Here is a 22,123-nt window from a genome sequence, read left to right as displayed (position 1 = left end):
GCACATTTTCCCACAAAGATTTATTGTCAATGTGACAGTCAATAGGTATATTACCCAAATCCCCAATCCCAAAATTTCTGTCAATATCTGACTTATATAAAAGGCCATATCCACCGCTTCCACAAGGCTTAACGTCTCAGCAGCCAAAGTGCTTTTTACCACTCTCCTTATTTTCTTTGTTTCCCACACATTTACCATTGTTCCCCAAAAGGAAAATTATAAAACCTCCTGCGCTTGAAACCCCATCACAAATGTGCATAGGACACATCACTATAAAGTATGAGATTCAAGTGCCTAAGGTCACCTAAAACCGGGAACTTCAAAACACACTCCTGAATTTTTAGTTTGGCCAACGCTTTATTTGCTCTTATAATGTCTTCCACTTTGGGATCATTCATTTTTGTATTCAACTCTAAGACATCAAAACTCACGTCCGGTCTAGTCTGTCTCCCTAACCAATTCAGTTGCCCAATTAGCTTCGCAGTTGCTCTTTTTCTATCTTTGAAACCATTGCATCTTTTTGTGAAACCCGGCCACGACTAATTGCTATTGGGCTGATGCTTTCCAAATAAGATTGCTGACGTAAAGTTGACCCTAACTTAGTCTGTCCGATTTCCAGTCCAATATATTTAAATGCACCGGAAGCCTGACTTCCAACCCCGAATTCTTTTCTCAAACCAGAGATTACAATAGCTTCAAAATCACTAGTCTCACCCCACAAAAAAATCATTGACATGCATCATAAAGATGCCAGAAAGATTTCCTTTATAGTGCCAGTAAAACATTGCAGGATCTGCTTTCAACTGGCAACAGCCTAACTTTAACAAAACTGATCTTACCAAAAAGTACCACACTCTAGATGCATCATTTAATCCATATACACATGTGTTCAACTTCCAGAGTACCCCTTCTTTGTTAGCTGCTTCTTTAGGAGGACAGAGAAAAATGTCTCTCTGAAGCTGATGCCCCTGCAAAAAGGCAGCTTTTATATCTATAGATTTGCATTCCCATGCCTTTGTGGCTAATAGAGCCAAGAAAATCTTTAAAATAACCTTTCCTGCTGTAGGTGAATCTACCCTTAAATCCTGATCTTCTAAGTTTTCTTCAAATCCCCTTGCCACAAGCCTGGCCTTTGCCTTATAAGTTCCATCCGGAAGAACCTTTTCTGTGCAAATCCATCTGTGGGATAGAGCTTTTTGTCCCCTATCCGGTACTTCCGTGTGTACCCCAAATTCACTCCAACTATGCGATTCTTGCTGTTTAACATCTTTGATAACTTTTTCATCTAATTTATTTGAAGCCACCAAAATCTCACGTGCAAACCCTGTCTATATCAGTTAACTGGTCCTCATAGTTCTGTAACACGTGCATGCCAGATGACTCTGGTTCCTCATCATGTCTGTCTGCTCTGTCTAAATTTGAAAATTTGTAATCGGTATCCATTATCCTTGATGAATGTACCCTAACAGTTTGATTACCATGTTGCAAAATAATTGTTTTGCCATCTATGCCTATGATCTTCCCTGGGCCTTTACATTCATTAGAATTGTCTCTCTTATAGTATACCATGTCTCCTTGCTGAAAAACGGCATCTGATGGCTGTACATTATGTCTTAAAGCTCTGCGAATTCTTTGAGACTTCTGCTTCCAAAAAAACTTTTCTACTGCTATGAAATGCATTTAAAGTTCAGCAAAACCAGAGCTAATTGTAGTCCCCTCCCCTGGAGACTGGTCATCCAAAATGGACAGAATTTTAGGATTGCTACCAAACACTAATTGATAAGGACTATAGCCCCCAACCATCTGCAATGAATTCTTTGCATGTACCGCCCATGCTAGAGCCGAATTGAGCTAGCAGTTTGGTCGATCTGCCAACATTTTCCGAAGCCACAATGTCATTAAAATCCCTGGCCAAAGGCAGGGTTACTATCGATCGTGCTGGTGTCCTTCTGTACTTCCTACAAACTTCACAGCGATCACTAACCTGTTCTATCAGTTTAGTATAGTCATCATCCCTTACCCCTGCATCCTTTAATAATTTTTTCAGCCTCCGAGGAGACGGATGTGCAAATTGCCTATGCAGTTTTACTACAACAAGCTTTTTATCAGCTAAAGTCCCATTTTCAACTGCCATTAACACATCCTTTTTTTTTTATTTTTATTTTTTATTTATTTTTTTTTTATAAATTTAGATTACCCAATTATTTTTTCCAATTAAGGGGCAATTTAGCATGGCCAATCCACCTACTCTGCACATTTTTGGGTTGTGGGGGCGAAACCCACGCAGACACGGGGAGAATGTGCAAACTCCACACGGACAGTGACCCAGAGCCGGGATCGAACCTGGGACCTCAGCGCCGTGAGGCAGCTGTGCTAACCACTAGGCCACCGTGCTGCCCCATTAACACATCCTTAACCACTCTACTTGAAATATTATTTGTCAGTAATGGAATACAAGTGTCCCGACTGTGTAAATTGTAAGTCCACTGTCTTTCCAAAAACTGTTGCCTTATCCTGTTCCATATCCAGTTTCATGTGCGCTGTCTTCATCGACTGTATGCTCAGAAGCAAAAGGTATCTCACTTGATACAACATCCGTGCTAATGAAATGATTCACTCCAGCAATATTGCAAGGGATCACCACTTTTTTTAGCCACTTCAGAGTATTATCATCCCCAAACCTGAAACTTGTGGAACTTTCAAATTCCTTAACCTTGTTACAATTTTCAGCATTCAAAGAGTCCAGATAACATTTTAACCAGTCAATCCCACACACAGTATATGTGCAGCCACTGTCCAAAATAGCACAGTTGAAGGATTCTGCAACCAACACCCTCATTACCGGAGTAAAACTGCTTGTTAATAGGACAGTGCCTTCTTTCTGGTCACTATCTTTTTCCTCTTCTGACTCTTCCGTGTCATGTGTCGCTTCAAACACTCTATCATAACGAGTTGGACAGTTGAAAGCATAATGGTATTGAGAGTCACATCGGAAACATCGATTTATCATGCCCCGTGCATTTCTGGGGTTCATCTTTCTATTGTAGGTTCTAACTGGGTTTCTGTCTTCATAATTTCCTTGTCTCGGTCTCCTTTTATAGTCTTGAGGCCTTACGATTTTGCCATCCTGTTAGTAGTGTATTTCAATATTCTGCCTTATTGCAGGCTGACCTATTTGGGTCATCAGAGCCATCGGAATCGAATGTTTCCCCAGAAACTTTTGTAAAGCTTTTGTCATCTGTTCGAATAAGGTATCCTTATCCATAAACTGAACTCCTGTCAAAACCAGGAGTCTATCCATGTTGCTCACTCTAGCACAGTCAAGTAATTTAAAGGCCAACACAGACTGTGGAAATTCCAGGTTGTGTTTCTGCAGCCTTTTATATAGTCTGCCAAATTCCATTATATAGTCTTCCATGGATAAATCCTCCATTTTCCGGAAGTTATCAAAATTCGACCATGCTTCATACGCACTTAACAAGTCATCCTTCTTATAAATCTTATCCATATAATGTAATAAAGTCGCCAGACCTTCGGAGTCTAGCTCTTCCAATTCCAGCTCAGAAAGCACTTTGTTTCAGATTTTACTGCCATATGGTAAAGAAAGACCCAATGCCATACCTTGTTTTCTCTTTCCCAAAGCAGTTACCTTAGTCCACATAACTACTACACTTCTCCATTGGTCGTACGATTCCCTTTCAGAAAATAAGTGAGGATAGTCATATCCAGCCATCTTTATCCTGGGTTCAGCCATATATCCCTTTTGTTTTCACTCACTCCTTGGTTTGATCTGGGTATCTTTCAACCCTTCACATTTACACAGCAACCATTCTCTGCTACCAATTGTTAGACATATTAGATGCTGTGGTATGAAGAGACAAAAGTTCTGTTACTTTTTCACCAACACACTTTTATTTCTTCCAACAGACTCTGCTAAACTCTCCACATCAGCAGACCCAGAGGCCACCTGAAGCTTTTTTACTTATCAGTGTCAATTATTGGACACTTAACATAAATGAGGCAACTAATTGCAATGTCTCTTAACCCATTACTTAACAGCCCTGACAAAGATTTTATCAATTTAAGATATTTGGAAAAATAATTAACAACGACGTGACTTTTTCACACAGCAAGTGGTTCTGATATGGAACCCATAAGCTGAGAGTGTGGTGAAGGCAGATACAACCAGGGCTTTCAAAACAGGCTTGGCTAAGCTAAATTACAGAGCCCTGTGAAAATGGTGGGTGAATGGGATTAATGGAGTGCTCTTGCAAAAACCTGGCATGGACATGATGGGCCAAATTACCTCCTTCTCTGCTGTTGTCATTCTGTGAATCCGTGAGGTTTAGTTGCTGTCTACAGCTTGGGTGAATGCCAGTTTGATTTAATTATTGATATTCTTGGTTCTGAGTTAGAGGATTATTCACTGAGACACATAACTAGGGTGACACATTTAATGCGGAGGGAGTATTATTTTGTTGCTATTCACTGGCCACATGTTCAACCGAGGTTTTGTCTCACTTTTCAGGTGGATGTAAAAGATCCCTCAGCACTATTTAAAGAATAGTGATCATTTATCACAGTTGTTTTTCTTGAAATCTTGCTATATCCAAATTAGTTTCTGTATTTGTTCAATTAAAAATGTAATTCTTTGGTTGTGAAATGCTTTCAGATGTGGTAAGGGGCTATATGAATTTGAGATTTTCCTTTTATAGAAGTAATTTTAACAGTGTCTTTAAATACATATTCATATCATAGTTCTTTTTAGTACAAGTCTGATTACCTGCTTATGTTTATTTTCCAGCTGCCACAGCTAAAAGTGATCTACACCGAACTCTGCCCTTTGTTATCCATTGATTTTGTATTAATCCTTCCACAAGAGCTGGTAGAAAGAATATTTTCATTTGTGTCTGCGGAGGATCTTTTCAAGATAGCGTGCTGTAGCAGATCTTGGAGGGAATTTACAAACACTGACGTTCTGTGGTAAATTAAAACTTATTTATTTGTTTTAATGTTACATTCTGAATGTGAGTTAAAATCATGTTTAAACAAAAAGTTGTGTATCTATTGTTTGTGAAAATAACAAAATCTCTCTGTAGATGTAATCCCGTGAATTTGGACTAATAAATACAGACTGCAGGAGATTGGGTGAGACTTTAGCCTACATTCTCGGGACCAGAGTATAAAATCTGGCCACTAATTCTCTTGGCTGTCTTGCACAAAAAGAGTTTGTGCAGTCTCAGTTCAATTCCTAATGGGTATAGATTTAAAGGCCAATAACTGTCCCAGAACAGCACTTATTGGCATAAATAGAGGAGCAAAATAATGGCTAGTGTTAGAAAAGAATGAAGTGGAGAGAGATCTGCAACTGTTGCTGGAACTGACTGACGTGAGCACCCTACAGGGTGCAAAACCTGATTTGATTCATGTTGACAGTGCCCAAAATGGAAAGTTATAGAATTATACAGCACAGAAGACCAATGCAGCCAGTGCTGGCTATTTGAAAGGTTAATCTCAGTTAGTCATAAACCTACGTTAAATCTATGTCCTTTGGTTACAGATCCTCTGGCAATGGAAAGTTTCTCTTTACTCAATCAAAAGCCTTCATAATTTTGAACAATTCAATTAAATCTCAATTTAAACATCTCTGCTTTTAGCGGAACAATCCAGCTTCTCTCGTATCTCCAGAAAACTGAAGACTCTTTTCCCTCTGAATTCTTTCCAAAATCTTGACACTCTTTCTAAAATGTGGTGACCAGAATTGAGTACTTCAACTGAGGCCTAACTATTGATTAATTTAGCATAACATCCTTGCTTTTCTACTCTGTGGGCACAATTTTAACTCAGTCAAGACTTCCGGTGGCGGCAATGAACAGCTGAGCTGCACGTTCGGCGGCTCCCGAGATCAACGGACTTCGGGGCTTTTTTAAAGGCCCCCAACGGAGCTGAGGAGGCAAATCCCGACGGGGGAAGTGGCCAGGAGTCGCCCCAGTGGTCCCATGGTGCAGACCAGGAGCGGTGCAGGGAGAGATTAGGGAGAAAAAACACTTGGAAAATAATCGGGACCCAAAAAACAAAATGGCGGCCGGTGAAAGTTTTGAAGAACTGAAGAAGTGGGTCCAGACGACTCTGCTGCGCTGTTTCCAGGATTTGAAAGTGGAGCTGCTGGAGTCCATCAAGGTAACCAACAGGGAACTGATGGAGACCCAGACAGCCCAGGGGGCTGCGATCCGGGAGCTGCAGCAGCAAGCCGCCGAAAGGGAGGACGAGGTCGTGGCCGTGGTGGGGAAGGTGGAGGTGCACGAGGCGCTCCATAAAAGATGGCAGGAGCGGTTCGAGGAGTTGGACAACCGGTCGAGGAGGAAGAATTTACGGATCCTGGGCCTCACGGAGGGGCTGGAGGGGTCGGACCTAGCGGCCTATGTGGTGGTGATGCTGAACTCGCTGATGGGGGCTGGGTCCTTCCAGGGGCCCCTGGAGTTGGAGGGGGCCCACAGAATTCTGGCTAGGAGGCCCAAGCCGAACGAGCCGCCACGGGCGGTGTTGGTGAGGTTCCACCGGTTCGTGGATCGTGAGTGTGTGCTCCGGTGGGCCAAGAAGGAGCGGAGCAGCAAATGGGAGAACACGGCGGTGCGGATCTTCCAGGACTGGAGTGCGGAAGTGGCGAGGCGGAGGGCCGGGTTTAACCAGACGAAGGCGGTGCTCCACAGACTGAAGGTGAAGTTTGGAATGCTGCAGCCGGCGCGTCTGTGGGTCACCTATAAGGATCGACACCACTACTTTGAGTCCCCGGAGGAGGCGTGGGCCTTCGTGCAAGCCGAGAAACTGGACTCAGACTGAGGGTCCCCCGGAGGGGGGAGGCTGTAGAATACTGTATTTATTTATACTGTATGTGTATTTGCGGGGTTTAGGGTAAGATGTGGGGTGACCTTAGGGTGGGTGGGGTGAGATCGTACGGGTGTTTTTTTTTAATGGGTTTTCAAGCAGGAGTTGAGTGGACGGGTTCGGACTGAGGGGTAAACGGGGTGTTCGGGGAGCTGGTGGGGGGGACTGACAATGGGAGTGGCCCTGGAGGAGGCGGGGCCCGGCAGGGCGAAAGCGCGGGCTTTCTGCAGGGTTCCCGCGCTGGGAGAGGGAGGGGGCGGGTTTTTCTTTTTCCGCGCAGGAGCGGGGGAGGGTGGACTGGTTGATGGGCACAATGGAGGAGGGGCAGTCCCACGTTGGGAGGAGCCGAAAGTAGGGCGGGAGCCGCCGGGGTCAGCAGAAGATCGCTGGCTCACGGGAGTGCTGTAGAGGGGGGGGCGCGGTTAGGAGGGGTCCTAGCCTGGGGGGGAGGGGAGAGGGGGGATATCGGGTTGCTGCTGAAACGGTCAGGAAGGAGCTGGAGGACGCAGGGGGTGCTGGAGGGGGGGAGTTGCCGCCGTGGGGAACTGGCAGAGCGTGGGACGCTGGCCGGGGGTGGGCAAGGGATGGGGTATGGCTAATCGGCAGGGGAAGGGGGCAGGGAGCCCTCGGATCCGGCTGATAACCTGGAATGTGAGGGGGCTGAATGGGCCGGTCAAAAGGGCCCGAGTAGTTGCGCACCTGAAGGGACTGAAGGCGGATGTGGCCATGCTCCAGGAGACACACCTGAGAGTGGTGGACCAGGTCCGGCTGAGAAAGGGGTGGGTGGGCCAAGTATTCCACTCAGGGCTGGATGAGAGGAGTAAGGGGGTGGCGATCCTGGTGGGGAAGAAGGTGTCGTTTGAGGCGTTGAAGGTGGTGGCTGACAGTGGCGGGAGGTACGTGATGGTGAGTGGCAAGCTGCAGGGGGAGCAGGTAGTGTTGGTGAATGTTTATGCCCCAAATTGGGACGATGCGGGGTTCATGCGGCGTATGTTGGGCCGCATTCCGGACCTGGAGGCGGGGGGGCCTGATCATGGGGGGAGACTTTAACACAGTACTGGATCCCCCATTGGATCGATCCAAGTCCCGGACGGGCAGGAGGTCGGCGGCGGCTACGGTGTTGAGGGGATTTATGGACCAGATGGGGGGGGTGGACCATTGAAGGTTTGTGAGGCCAAGGGCCAGGGAATACTCGTTTTTCTCCCATATTCATAAGGCCTACTCAAGGATTGGATTTTTTTGGCCTGAGCAGGAGGCTGGTGTCGAGGGTGGAGGAAGTGGAATACTCTGCCATTGTCATTTCGGATCATGCCCCGCACTGGATGGACCTCGGGCTGGGGGAAGAGAGGGACCAACGTCCGCTCTGGCGCATGGAGGTGGGGCTGATGGCAGATGTGCAGGTGGCCGGGAGGGTCCCGGGGTGTATTGAGAGATACCTCGAGGCCAATGATAACGGGGAGGTTCGGGTGGGGACGGTCTGGGAGGCATTGAAGGCTGTGATGAGGGGGGAATTGATCTCCATCCGAACCCATAGGGAGAGGGGGGAGCAGAGGGAAAGGGAAAGTCTGATAGGGGAGATGGTGCAGGTGGATAGGAGATATGCGGAGGCCCCAGAGGAGGGATTGCTGGGGGAGAGGCGTAGCCTTCAGGCCAGATTTGACCTACTGACGACCAGAAAGGCGGAAGCCCAGTGGAGGAAAGCACAGGGGGCGGTGTATGAACACGGGGAGAAGGCGAGCAGGATGCTGGCGCACCAGCTCCGGAAGCGAGACGCGGCCAGGAAGATTGGGGGAGTGACGGATAGAGCTGGGAAGGTGGTGCGGAGAGGGGTAGAGGTCAATGGGGTCTTCAGGGACTTCTATGGGGAACTGTACCGGTCTGAACACCCGGTGGAGGAGGGTGGAATGGGGCGCTTCCTGGACAAGTTGCGATTCCCGAGGGTGGAAGAGGAGCAGGTGGAGGGACTAGGGGCACCGATTGAGTTGGAGGAGGTGGTCAAAGGGATAGGGAGCATGCAGTCGGGGAAGGCGCCGGGGCCGGACGGGTTTCCGGCTGAATTCTATAAAAAGTATTTGGACCTGTTGGGCCCCCTGTTGGTCCGGACCTTTAACGAGGCAATGGAGGGGGGGGGGGGGGGGGGGGGGGGGGGCAACTATGTCACGGGCGCTGATTTCCTTGATCCTGAAGCGGGACAAGGACCCTCTGCAGTGTGGATCATATAGGCCGATTTCGCTGCTGAACGCCGATGCTAAGCTGCTGGCAAAGATCCTGGCCACTAGAATAGAGGATTGTGTGCCGGGGGTCATACATGAGGACCAGACGGGGTTTGTGAAGGGAAGGCAGCTGAACACAAATGTGCGAAGACTCCTCAATGTCACTATGATGCCGGCGGTGGAAGGGGAGGCGGAGATAGTGATGGCGTTGGACGCGGAGAAGGCCTTCGATAGGGTTGAATGGGAGTACTTGTGGGAGGTGTTGGAGAGGTTTGGGTTTGGGGAGGGGTTTATCCGGTGGGTGAGGCTGCTCTACGAGGCCCCGATGGCAAGTGTAGCCACGAATAGGAGGAGGTCGGAGTACTTTCGGCTGCATCGGGGGACGAGACAGGGGTGCCCCCTGTCCCCCTTGCTCTTCGCGTTGGCAATTGAGCCCCTGGCCATGGCACTGAGGGAGTCAGGGAACTGGAGGGGCCTGGTGCGGGGTTGGGAGGAGCATCGAGTGTCGCTGTACACGGACGACCTGTTGCTGTATGTGGCGGACCCGGTGGGGGGGATGCCGGAGGTGATGAGGATTCTTGGGGAATTCGGGGGTTTCTCGGGGTATAAGCTGAACCTGGGCAAGAGTGAGGTGTTTGTGGTGCATCCGGGGGATCAAGAGGAGGGGATTGGTAGGCTCCCATTGAAGCAGGCAGGGAAGAGTTTTAGGTACCATGGGGTCCAGGTGGCGGGGAGCTGGGGGGCCCTGCACAAGCTCAACCTCAAGATTGGTGGAGCAGATGGAGGAGGAGTTTAAGAGATGGGATATGTTACCGCTGTCACTGGCAGGGAGGGTGCAGCCCGTCAAGATGACGGTGCTCCCGAGGTTTTTGTTCTTGTTCCAGTGCCTCCCCATCCTTATCCCGAAGGCCTTTTTCAGGAGGGTCAACAGCAGTATCACGGGATTTGTGTGGGCTCATGGGACTCCAAGGGTTCGAAGAGTGTTCCTGGAGCGAGGCAGGGATGGGGGGGAGCTGGCGTTGCCCAATCTCTGTGAGTACTACTGGGCGGCCAACGCAGCGATGGTGCGTAAGTGGGTAATGGACGAGGAGGGGGCAGCGTGGAAGAGGATGGAGGCGGCGTCTTGTGTGGGCACGAGCCTGGAAGCGCTAGTAACGGCGCTGTTGCCGCTCCCTCCAACGAGGTATACCACGAGCCCGGTGGTGGCGGCTACCCTCAAAATGTGGGGGCAATGGAGATGGCACAGGGGAGAAATGGGGGGCTCGATGGAGGCCCCGATACGGAGGAACCATCGGTTTGTCCTAGGGAGGATTGATGGCGGATTTCTGGGCTGGCACAGGGCAGGGGTTAGGAGGTTGAGGGACCTGTTTGTGGAGGGGAGGTTTGCGAGCTTGGGGGAGTTGGAGGGGAAGTTTGGGCTCCCCCGGGGAACATGTTTAGGTACATCCAGGTGAGGGCGTTTGCCAGGCAGCAGGTGGAGGGGTTCCCCTTGCTGCCCCCACGAGGGGTGCGGGATAGGGTGCTCTCGGGGGTGTGGGTCGGAGGAGGGAGGATCTCGGACATATACCGGGTAATGCAGGAGGTAGACGAGGCCTCGGTGGAGGAACTGAAGGGGAAGTGGGATGAGGAGCTGGGGGAGGAGATTGAGGAGGGGACGTGGGCGGATGCCCTGGAGAGAGTGAATTCCTCCTCTTCCTGTGCGAGGCTTAGCCTCGTACAGTTCAAGGTGCTGCATAGGGCCCACATGACTGGGATGAGGATGAGTAGGTTTTTCGGGGGCGAGAACAGGTGTGCTAGGTGCTCGGGGAGCCCAGCGAACCACGCCCATATGTTTTGGGCGTGCCCAGCGTTAGGGGAGTTTTGGAAGGGGGTAGCAAAGACGGTGTCGAGGGTGGTGGGGTCCAGGGTCGAGCCAGGCTGGGGACTCGCAATTTTTGGGGTTGCAGTGGAGCCGGGAGTGCAGGAGGCGATAGAGGCCGAGGTCCTGGCCTTTGCGTCCCTAGTAGCCCGGCGGAGGATCTTGCTCCAATGGAAGGATGCGAGGCCCCCAAGCGTGGAGGCCTGGATCTCGGATATGGCGGGGTTCATTAAATTGGAGAGGGTGACATTTGCCCTGAGGGGATCAGTACAAGGGTTTTTCAGGCGGTGGCAGCCATTTCTGGACTTCCTGGCGGAACGGTAGGGAAATAGGCCAACAGCAGCAGCAGCCCGGGGGGGGGGGGGGGGGGGGGGGGGTAAGGATTGGGGGGAGGGAGAACTGTGCACATGGGTTTGTGGAGGGTGCTATCTCTCTCTTGTTTTGTTTTTTTTTCTTTGTTCTTTTTCTTTGTTGTTCTTCTTTCTTTTTGTTTGAAGTTGCTCTTGAAGCTGGGGGGTATTGTTCATGGGGTGTTACCGCGGTTGTATGTTAATAGAGCTAAGATGTTTATATTTTGTAAAAATTTCAATAAAAATTATTAAAAAATTTTTTTTTTTAACTCAGTCAAAACCCATCATTTGGACAGTATTAAAATCAATTTCAATGCCTTGATTTATAATGATGTGGAGATGCTGGCGTTGGACTGCGGTGAGCACAGTAAGAAGTCTTACAACACCAGGTTAAAGTCCAACAGGTTTGTTTCAAACACAAGCTTTCGGAGCACTGCTCCTTCCTCGGGTGAATGAAGAGGTATGTTCCAGAAACATATATATATATATATATATATATAGACAAAGTCAAAGATGCAAGACTAGGCTTTGAATGCGAGCATTTGCAGGTAATTAAGTCTTTACAGATCCAGAGATTGGGGCACCCACCGGTTAAACAGGTGTGAATTGTCTCAAGCCAGGACAGTTGGTAGGATTTTGCAATCCCAGGCCAGATGGTAGGGGATGAATGTAATGCGACATGAATCCAATGTCCCGGTTGAGGCCATACTCACGTGTGCGGAGCTTGGCTATAAGTTTATGCTCAGCGATTTTGCGTTATCGTGCGTCCTGAAGGCCGCCTTGGAGAACGCTTACGCGGAGATCAGAGGCTGAATGCCCTTGACTGCTGAAGTGTTCCCCGACTGGAAGGGAACATTCCTGCCTGGCGAATGTCGTGTGGCATCCGTTCATCCGTTGTCACAGTGTCTGCATGGTCTCGCCAATGTACCACGCTTCGGGACATCCTTTCCTGAGCGAACGGGATATGGCGCTCGACTCATCGATCAACAGTTGAAACCTGTTGGACTTTAACCTGGTGTTGTAAGACTTCTTACTTGATTTATAATGTCTGCGACCGTGTATACTTTGTTAATAGTCTTATCAACTTGATAACCATTTCCTCTGAATTCTTCACTTTAACAAGTACAACAATAGTCATGCTAAAAATGAATAACTGCAATGACATGCATACTGCTTAAGCATTGGAACTTTAAAATATTTTTTAGTGTCATGCTTTAATTAACTTAAAGTTTGAACAACTGCAGTTTTGAATAATACCAAAATTTGGACTGAATAGAGCTTTACAAAACCCATAGCCAGATTTTCAATGAGGGCTGGACCTTTAAAAATTATGGACAAGACCCTGATGCACAAGTCCCAGCCCTATTTCTAACAGATTCCACTTTTGCCAGCAGGGGGTAGGGGGCGATGTAATTCACACAGTTGGAAAACCTCAACTCAGCCATTTGAACTTAGCGCTGAGTTCAAACGGGCCATATTTTGGCTGTTCCCAGTACCTCGGCCGGAGTGTGGGAGTTACAAATTGATAGAGAAGATGTAAACACACTTGAAGGGTGGATACGGTCTGTTTAAGTGTCATGATCTGAACTTTTTCAAAACTCCTGTTCTTTAAACTTGAATAAAGAACTGGCTTAAGATGTCACTGAGAATTAAAACAAATAATTATTGAATGCTGGGCTGCTTTGATTGGCAGGTCATCTGATGCATGTTAAAAAAAATATCTGTTTGTGCTGTTTCAATAGAGCTCTTCATCAATTTTTTAGGGCTACTATTATGTCATTAAGAATGCGTAGCTGAATTTCAAAATCTGATTATCTCAGCAGGGGGTTCTGAGTTCACAGTTTGATTGAGTGTATAAAGAGGTTATTAAAGGATCAGCTGTCTTCAATGTGAGCTAAATGGAAGTTTATTTTGATGAGATTCAACACTTTAAATTTAAATGCTCTAAATGGAGTTCATAAAGTGGAGTTCTTTTCACGATTAAGTGTTTAAAAGGGAGAGCTGCATGGTTCCTGAGGTCTGCCCATGGTAGATAGTGAGTAAATGTGAGTGAATGGCTATTCAGGTGGCATGAGAGTATGAGAGGCCATGGGGGCATATAAGTAGGCATGGGGTGGGTGGAAAACATGAGCTGGCATGATATAGGCGTCATGGAGTGTGGGTGGGACTCAAGGATGGGTAGGGGCATGGGTTGACATAGAGGGAGCACAGAATGGGTGGGTTGAGGGGTGAGGGTTAGATGGCTTAAAAGCTTCTAAAATAATCTGATTGGCCAGCAGCTCTCCAGGCTGGACTTCCCCTCCAAGTGGAGAGAAGGTCCTACACAGAAACATTTAATGCTGTTCCCAGTGTAATATTGCTGTGGGATCTGGGTTTGAGGTGAGTGTGTGGGTGACGATCACCTTTACAGTTGGAAGGGAGGGCGCAGGGAAAATAGTGCTCCCCAAAATCCGGCCCATAATGAATATTAAAATCTTAAGGGCAGCACGATAGCATTGTGGAGGGCAGCACGGTAGCATTGTGGAGGGCAGCACGGTAGCATTGTGGAGGGCAGCACGGTGGCATTGTGCAGGGCAGCACGGTAGCATTGTGGATAGCACAATCGCTTCACAGCTTCAGGGTCCCAGGTTCGATTCCGGCTTGGGTCACTGTCTGTGCAGAGTCTGCACATCCTCCCCGTGTGTGCGTGGGTTTCCTCCGGGTTCTCCGGTTTCCTCCCACAGTCCAAAGATGTGCAAGTTAGGTGGATTGGACATGATAAATTTGCCCTTAGTGTTCAAAATTGCCCTCAGTGTTGGGTGGGGTGACTGGGTTATGGGGATAGGGTGGTGGTGTTAACCTTGGGTAGGGTGCTCTTTCCAGGAGCCGGTGCAGACTCGATGGGCCGAATGGCCTCCTTCTGCACTGTAAATTCTATGATCCCTTTGAGAAATTTATTAGACTATAGTTAATTCAAAATAGATTCATATTGCTTTAAAGAACAAAGGAACTTCATAAAATGCCTTGGCTGTTAACCGTTAAAAGATGATCAGAACAAAGTATATGTGCGACATTCCTAAGGAAAATAAATCGTGTTATGAACTGCTAAATTATGTAATTTTCAGGGAGTATTTTAAATAATTTATTGTCCTTCATTAGCTTTGAAACATCAATCTACGTACTGTGCATCCGTGAACTAATAAGGTTGAACTTACCATCTTTTCCTCATTAATCGGTTATGTTAGTTATTGCTTTTTTAAAGCAAATGCTTGTAGAACACAGATAGATAAAATACAGCAAAATTTCAGATATTTAAATTGTTTTGAAAACTGAAAATGAGAGCAAAACATTTGCTGCATAGTAAATGGTTTAAATTTTACTTTTTATCAGCATGTCATGTGTAATGCTTACCTGTTTTTTTAATAGGCACCCACTATGTGCTGCTCAGAATTGGCTCAATTTCGATACTGATCAGCAACTCTTCTCCATGAACCAATACAGCTACAGTCCAACAGGTAACACACTGCACTATCTATTGGCTGAAGGTAGCAAACATTATTAACACCTGTCATTGGGAATCGTACAGTTTTGGTTACGTTTTTTACTTTCATGTTAGAAGTATTTTTAGTGCAGTAAAGAAAAACATAATGGACTTGATTCTCTGCTTCATCGGGAACTCTGCTGCCAATGGCGTGTGGCAGAGAATGCAGTGCGGGCAGAAAACAGGATCAGTGCCCTTCTGATGCTCCGGATCCCTGCTGGCGTCAGGATTGAGGGTTGCACCCTGCACTAGCTGGAGGATGCAAGTGGATCTTACTGACCTATTTGCATCCTATTAACAGGCCGGAAACCATGTTCTCCGGGTCCTCGTGATTCTCCGGTCCTCTGGGCCGGGAATCACATGGGTGAGAATTTTTTTGTAAATGTTTTTTAATTGGGTTTTTGAACAAGGTATAATTACCGTTATGTACACAGAATAAGAAACATATATATATATATATATATATATATATATACACATATTTAGAAGAGAATATACACATATTTAGAAGAAAAACGTGGGTGAGAATTGATGTTGACAAGTGTTGCCCTGATACAGTGGACCTCACGGTGGACCAAGGAGGTAATTCTTCAAGGGAGTTTCCCCCCAAAGTCACGATTGGGCCAGCCACTCATAAAATGGTGGCCTGATAGTAGTATTCACTATGGAATCCCTCACAATGCAAACATTTGCATGGCTAAGGATTGGGAATCGCTTCCTGTGAGCTCCCAGCGTGATTCTCCGTGCCGCCGCACCCGTTTTCTGGTGTGGCTCGCCCCACCAGCAGGAAGATTCGTCACCCCGGCAGTGGGCCAATGGGGTTTCCCATTGTGGGTATCCCCATGCCATCGGTAAATCCGCGGGCATGTGTGCGCTGCCAGCGAAACGGAGGATCTCGCCAAAGGAGAACCAACCTATAGACTCCCAAATGGAGAATCCAGGTAAATTTATTGTTATTTAGAAAAAATATTTATGAAAATAAAAATTACCTGCTATGACTAAGTTTTGAAAACGCAACGTACATGTTGGAGAAAAGGCAAATTATATGTAAATAGTCGGATAATAAGTGCAGAGAATATTCTTTGTTTGACTAGTGAGGCGTCCATGGATTTAAAGTGAATAAATATAATTCATTTTAGTCCACATAATTAGTTATAAAATGTTACTACACTACTGAATAAGGTTATTGAATAATTCCACTTTATGAATCTTATTGTAATATTCATATCCTTGAATTGACAATTCATACCAATGAAAATAATAAGGTATATTTATGATTATAATTTCCACTGATCCAAACCAACAATACAGAGACAATGAACATTAGATTAAGATCTGCAAATTGCTATACCCTATTCTACAGCATTTACCTTCAAATGTCTGCATCTCTTTAATGTTTAGCGACTGCACTTTAAAGCTGCAAGCTTGCAATACTTTACTTGACCACTTCAATGGGCAGAATCTTCCACTACTGCTGGTGGCAGGACTCACAATACGCGGGGGCTCAAAATTTGGAGTGATGGCAAAAGTTAGCTTCTCTCCAGTGGGAAAATAGTTTGAAATTTTGTTCTCCCAACTTCCATGGCAGGCTAAAGGCAGGGAGATCTTCCCACTGGTCCATGTCAGGTACCACATTTGCATCCCATTGCATCTCATGAATGTTTATTAAAAATGCAACTTGCCAAAATCGCATTCTTCCTCCAAATTGAAATACCCCACCAGCAGATAATTAGAACAGTCTGTTATGTGACTGTATATAAATGCAGTAAGAAGTCTTACAACACTAGGTTAAAGTCCAACAGGTTTGTTTCAAACACTAGCTTTCGGAGCACTGCTCCTTCCTCAGGTGAATGAAGAGGTATGTTCCAGAAACATATACATATATATATAGACAAAGTCAAAGATGCAAGACAATGCTTAGAATGCGAGCATTTGCAGGTAATTAAGTCTTTACAGATCCAGAGATGGGGGTAACCCCAGGTTAAAGAGGTGTGAATTGTCTCAAGCCAGGACAGTTGGTAGGATTTTGCAAACCCAGGCCAGATGGTGGAGGATGGATGTAATGCGACATGAATCCAAGGTCCCGGTTGAGGCCGCACTCATGTGTGCAGAACTTGGCTATAAGTTTCTGCTGGACGATTTTGCGTTGTTGCGCGTCCTGAAGGCCGCCTTGGAGAATGCTTACCCGGAGATCAGAGGCTGAATGCCCTTGACTGCTGAAGTGTTCCCCAACTGGAAGGGAACATTCCTGCCTGGCGATTGTCGCGCGATGAACATTCATCCGTTGTCGCAGCTGGTTCAGAAAGGAAAGTGGTTCATTGGCTTGTTACTCATTCATGGTTCCTTCCATCTTAAATGTGTCATTAAACTTGGAAAGTTATTATTTGATCACTGCTTTGTAATTTTCAGTGAATCCCTTAAAATCCCTGCTCCAGTAACTGTCCTCGTAGTCAAGCCTCTGTCTACCCTCTCACTCTTGTGCTGCACTTACTTACTTCCAGTCATGCCTCTAGGGGATTTTCACAGTAACTTCATTGCAGTGTTAATGTAAGCCTACTTGTGAGCTAATAAAGATTTAAAAAAAAAAAAAATTCCTTTCCTCCTGTGCTCCACGCACTCTCTCCCCCAGTCAAGCCTCTACATCCCCTCCTTTCCTCTCGTGCTCCACTCACTGCCCCCAACAGCCATGCCTCTGCCTTCCCCTTTCCTTCCCATGCTCCACTCACTTCCTCACCCAGTCATGCTTGTCTTCACGCTTTTAGCACTTGGCGCACCTTCTGACAAAAACTAAGATCTTGCAACAGCACTGTTAAAGATAGGCAAAATAAGTGTTGGTGTACCTTGAAGTTGCTGGTAAAGTGAAAGTTGCCAGGTGCATGCCACTTACATACATGATGTGGAGATGCCGGCATTGGATTGGGGCTACATTTCCTCCAAGAGAACCGAAGCATGGTCTATCATTAAATTCAGCAAGTGAGACTTCCGGTTGCGGCTATGCGGAGCTAAGCCGCACATTCGGCAGCTCCCGCTATTTAGGGACTTTTGGGCCGTTTCGAGGGCCCCAAACGGCCCTGTTTTTACGCATCCCGGTGGGGGAAGGTGCCTGGAAGAACTTGCCCCACACTATATGGTGCTCACCCGGAGTGGGACGAAGAAAAAGGCTGCAGCAACTCCCCCAAAAAAACGGGGGAAGGAAAACAAAATGGCGGCCGGCGCAACACCCGAGGACTGGTGGAAGTGGGCGCAGGAGCAACAGGCCTCGCTCCTACGTTGTTTTGCTGAGCTGAAGGCTGACCTGCTGAACTCCATGAATGCAATTACGAACAAGCTGCTTGGGACCCAGGCGGCCCAGGAGGAGTCTATTCGGGAGTTGCAGCAGCAGGCCGTTGAAAGGGAGGAGGAGGCCGTGGTCCTCGTGGGGAAAGTGGAGTTGCACGAGGCACTTCACAAAAAGTGGCAGGACCGCTTGGAGGAGCTGGACGTTCGCACGAGGCGAAAGAATCTGAGGATCCTGGGCCTGGCGGAGGGGCTGGAGGGTTCGGATCTCCCGGCGTATGTGACCACGATGCTGAACTCGTTGATGGGAGCGGGGTCCTTCCATTTGCCCCTGGAGCTTGAGGGAGCGCACAGAATGATGGCCAGGAGGCCCAAGGCAGGTGAGCCCCCGAGGGCGGTGCTGGTGCGGTTCCGCCGATTCAGTGACCGTGAGTGTGTGCTGCGCTGGGCCAAGAAAGAGAGGGGGCAGCAGGGTAGCATGGTGGTTAGCATAAATGCTTCACAGCTCCAGGGTCCCAGGTTCGATTCCCGGCTGGGTCACTGTCTGTGTGGAGTCTGCACGTCCTCCCCCTGTGTGCGTGGGTTTCCTCCGGGTGCTCCGGTTTCCTCCCACAGTCCAAAGATGTGCGGGTTAAGTGGATTGGCCATGCTAAATTGCCCGTAGTGTCCTAATAAAAGTAAGGTTAAGGGGGGGTTGTTGGGTTACGGGTATAGGGTGGATACGTGGGTTTGAGTAGGGTGATCATGGCTCGGCACAACATTGAGGGCCGAAGGGCCTGTTCTGTGCTGTACTGTTCTATGTTCTATGTTCTAGAAGCAGTAAATGGGAGAATTCAGTAGTGAGGATCTACCAGGACTGGAGTGCGGAGGTGGCTAAGCGGCGGGCCGGGTTCAACCGGACGAAAGCGGTGCTTCATGCCAAGCAGGTCAGGTTTGGAATGCTGCAGCCTGCGCACCTGTGGGTGACATACAAGGACCGGCACCATTACTTCGAGTCCCCGGAGGAGGCGTGGGCCTTTGTACAGGCGGAGAAGCTGGATTCGAACTAGGGCCTGGGGACATATTTTGGCCGTCGTTGTTTCCGCTGCGCCTGTTTTGTTTCAACTGTTTCAACTGTTTTTAACTACGACATGTATGTTATGTATGCTGGTTTTCTGTTTGCTCTGTTTACGGGTGGGTTTGTTTGTTGGGCATGGTTGTGGGTTAGGTGGGGAGTGTTGGGGGTTTGTGTTTTATATGTTCTCTTCTGTACGGGGCTGGGGATTGAGGAGAAACTGGATTTTGGGGAACTGCGTCAGAAGGGTGGGGTGTGGCAGTGTGAAAGCGCGGGCTTTCCTCAGGTTTCCCGCGCTGCGGGGCAGGGGGGTGGAGCTTGCGGTGGGGGCGGGGCCTCTACGGGTCTTCTTTCCCGCGCTGCAGCAATGCCAAGGAGGTGTGGCAAGAGGGGAATGACCCCATGCAGGGAGGGGATAGGCTTTGGCGGGAGCTGCCGGGGTCACCAGAAGTCAGCTGACTCATGGAAGTACCATGGAGGGTGCGTCGCGGCTAGGAGGGGGTCCTAGCCTAGGGGGGGGCGGGGGATACCGGGTTGCTGCTGGAATGACTAGGAAGGAGCCGATGGGGCCGGGGGGGGGAAGAGGAGAGGCGTTATCGCCATGGGGAACGGGTCGAGCGGGGTGTGCTGGCCTGGGGCGAACATTTGCCAAGCTATGGCTAGTCGGCGGGGAAGGGGGGCGGGTTGCCCTCTGATCCGGCTGATTACCTGGAACGTTAGGGGGCTGAACGGGCCGGTTAAGAGAACCAGGGTGTTTTCCCATCTAAGGGGGTTGAAGGCAGACGTGGCTATGCTCCAGGAGACCCACCTGAAGGTGGCGGACCAGGTTCGTCTGAGGAAGGGGTGGGTGGGGCAGGTTTATCATTCAGGATTGGACGCGAAGAACCGGGGGTTGGCGATTCTAGTGGGGAAGAGGGTGGCGTTTGAGGCGGCTGAGGTGGTGTCGGACAAGGAGGGCAGATATATCATGGTGAGGGGTAGGCTGCAGGGAGAGAAGGTGGTGCTGGTGAACGTATATGCCCCGGATTGGGATGATGCTGGCTTCATGAGGCGATTGTTGGGCGGCATCCCGGACCTGGAGGCAGGGGGCCTGATCATGGGGGGAGATTTTAACACAGTGCTGGATCCCACACTGGACCGGTCCAGTTCAAGGACGGGTAGGAGACCGGCGGCGGCCAAAGTGCTGAGGGGATACATGGACCAGATGGGAGGGGTGGATCCCTGGAGGTTTGGGAGACCAAGAGCACGGGAGTATTCCTTTTTCTCTCACATCCATAGGGTTTATTCCCAGATAGACTTTTTTGTCCTGAGCAGGGGATTGATTCCGAGGGTGCAGGATGCCGAATACTCGGCCATAGTGATTTTGGACCATGCCCTGCACTGGGTTGATCTGGAGATGGGAGAGGCGTGGGACCAGCGCCCGCTCTGGCGCCTGGATGTGGGGATCCTGGCGGAAGAGGAGGTGTGTAAGAGGGTTCGGAGAAGCATTGAGGGGTATCTGGATACCAATGATACGGGGGAGGTCCAGGTGGGGATGGTCTGGGAGGCTCTGAAAGCAGTAATCCGGGGGGAGCTAATCTCCATCCAGGCCCACAGGGAAAGGAGGGAGAGGAAGGAGAGGGAAAGACTGGTGGGAGAGCTCCTGGAGGTGGACAGGAGATATGCGGAGGCACCGGAGGAAGGGTTGCTGGGAGAACGGCGCAGTTTGCAGGCCAATTTTGACTTGTTGACCACCAGAAAGGCGGAGGCACAGTGGAGGAGGGCGCAGGGCGCGATGTCTGAGTATGGAGAGAAGGCGAGCAGGATGTTGGCGTATCAGCTCCGTTGGCGAGATGTGGAGTGAAGGATGGGGGTGGAAATGTAGTGCAGAAGGGGACAGAAGTAAACGGGGTCTTTAGGGACTTTTAGGAGGGATTGTACCGGTCGGAACCTCCGAGGGGGAGAGAGGGGATGGAGAGCTTCATGAACAGGCTATGTTTCCCAAGGGTTCAAGAGAGGCTGGTAGAGGGACTGGGGGCGCCGATAGAGTTGGAGGAGCTAGTCAGGGGGATCGGACAAATGCAGTCAGGTAAGGCCCCAGGGCCGGACGGGTTCCCGGCGGAATTTTACAAAAAATATGCGGACCTGGTGGGTCCCCTGTTGGTGCGAACCTTCAATGAGGCATGGGAGGGGGGGGCTTTGCCCCCGACGATGTCGCGGGCACTGATCTCTTTGATCCTAAAACGGGATAAGGACCCCTTGCAGTGCGGATCATATAGGCCTATCTCGCTCCTTAACGTAGACACTAAGTTGCTGGCGAAGATCCTGGCTACCAGGATAGAGGATTGTGTGCCAGAGGTAATTCATGAAGATTAGACAGGATTTGTCAAGGGGCGGCAGCTCAACACGAATGTGCGGAGACTGCTCAATGTTATCATGATGCCGGCAGTGGAGGGGGAGGCGGAGATAGTGGTGGCGCTGGACGCAGAGAAAGCGTTTGATAGAGTTGAGTGGGGGTACCTGTGGGAGGTGCTGGAGAGGTTTGGATTTGGGGAGGGATTCATCAAATGGGTGAGGCTGCTTTATGCGGATCCGATGGCGAGTGTAGTCACAAATGGAAGGAGATCGGAGTACTTTAGGCTCTATCGTGGGACCAGGCAGGGGTGTCTCCTGTCCCCCCTGCTCTTTGCACTGGCGATTGAGCCGCTGGCCATGGCATTGAGGTTGTCAGGGAGATGGAGGGGTCTGGTGCGGGGTGGGGAGGAGCACCGGGTATCGCTGTATGCAGACGACCTGCTGTGGTGGACCCAGAGGGGGGAATGGCAGGGGTGATGGAGCTGTTAGCGGAATTTTGGGGCTTCTCGGGCTATAAGCTAAATTTAGGAAAGAGCGAGGTATTTGTAGTGCACCCGGGAGATCAAGAGGAGGGAATTGGGAGGCTTCCTTTCAGGAGGGCAGTGAAGAGTTTCAGGTACCTGGGGGTGCAGG

The 22,123-nt window shown here is 49.0% G+C and overlaps 1 protein-coding gene across 6 annotated transcripts in view; it reads left to right on the top strand.

The window, feature by feature from the left end:
• Positions 1 to 22,123, top strand: part of LOC119954595 (F-box/WD repeat-containing protein 7-like) — a 233,011-nt gene that overhangs the window by 132,332 nt on the left and 78,556 nt on the right. For all 6 annotated transcript variants that reach the window (XR_005458278.1, XM_038779924.1, XM_038779919.1 and 3 more), the window contains exons 2-3: positions 4,805 to 4,983; positions 14,712 to 14,800. Coding sequence is in view for 5 of the 6 variants with exons in the window: in XM_038779924.1 (XP_038635852.1) it covers positions 4,805 to 4,983; positions 14,712 to 14,800 (268 nt within the window). In the remaining variant the exon portion in view is untranslated. The remainder of the gene's footprint in view (positions 1 to 4,804; positions 4,984 to 14,711; positions 14,801 to 22,123) is intronic.

This window comes from Scyliorhinus canicula, chromosome 2 (genome assembly GCF_902713615.1).
Source record: "Scyliorhinus canicula chromosome 2, sScyCan1.1, whole genome shotgun sequence".
Taxonomy (NCBI): domain Eukaryota; kingdom Metazoa; phylum Chordata; class Chondrichthyes; order Carcharhiniformes; family Scyliorhinidae; genus Scyliorhinus; species Scyliorhinus canicula.
Note: the sequence above shows the minus strand (reverse complement) of the source record. Positions and strands in the feature narration are given on the sequence as shown.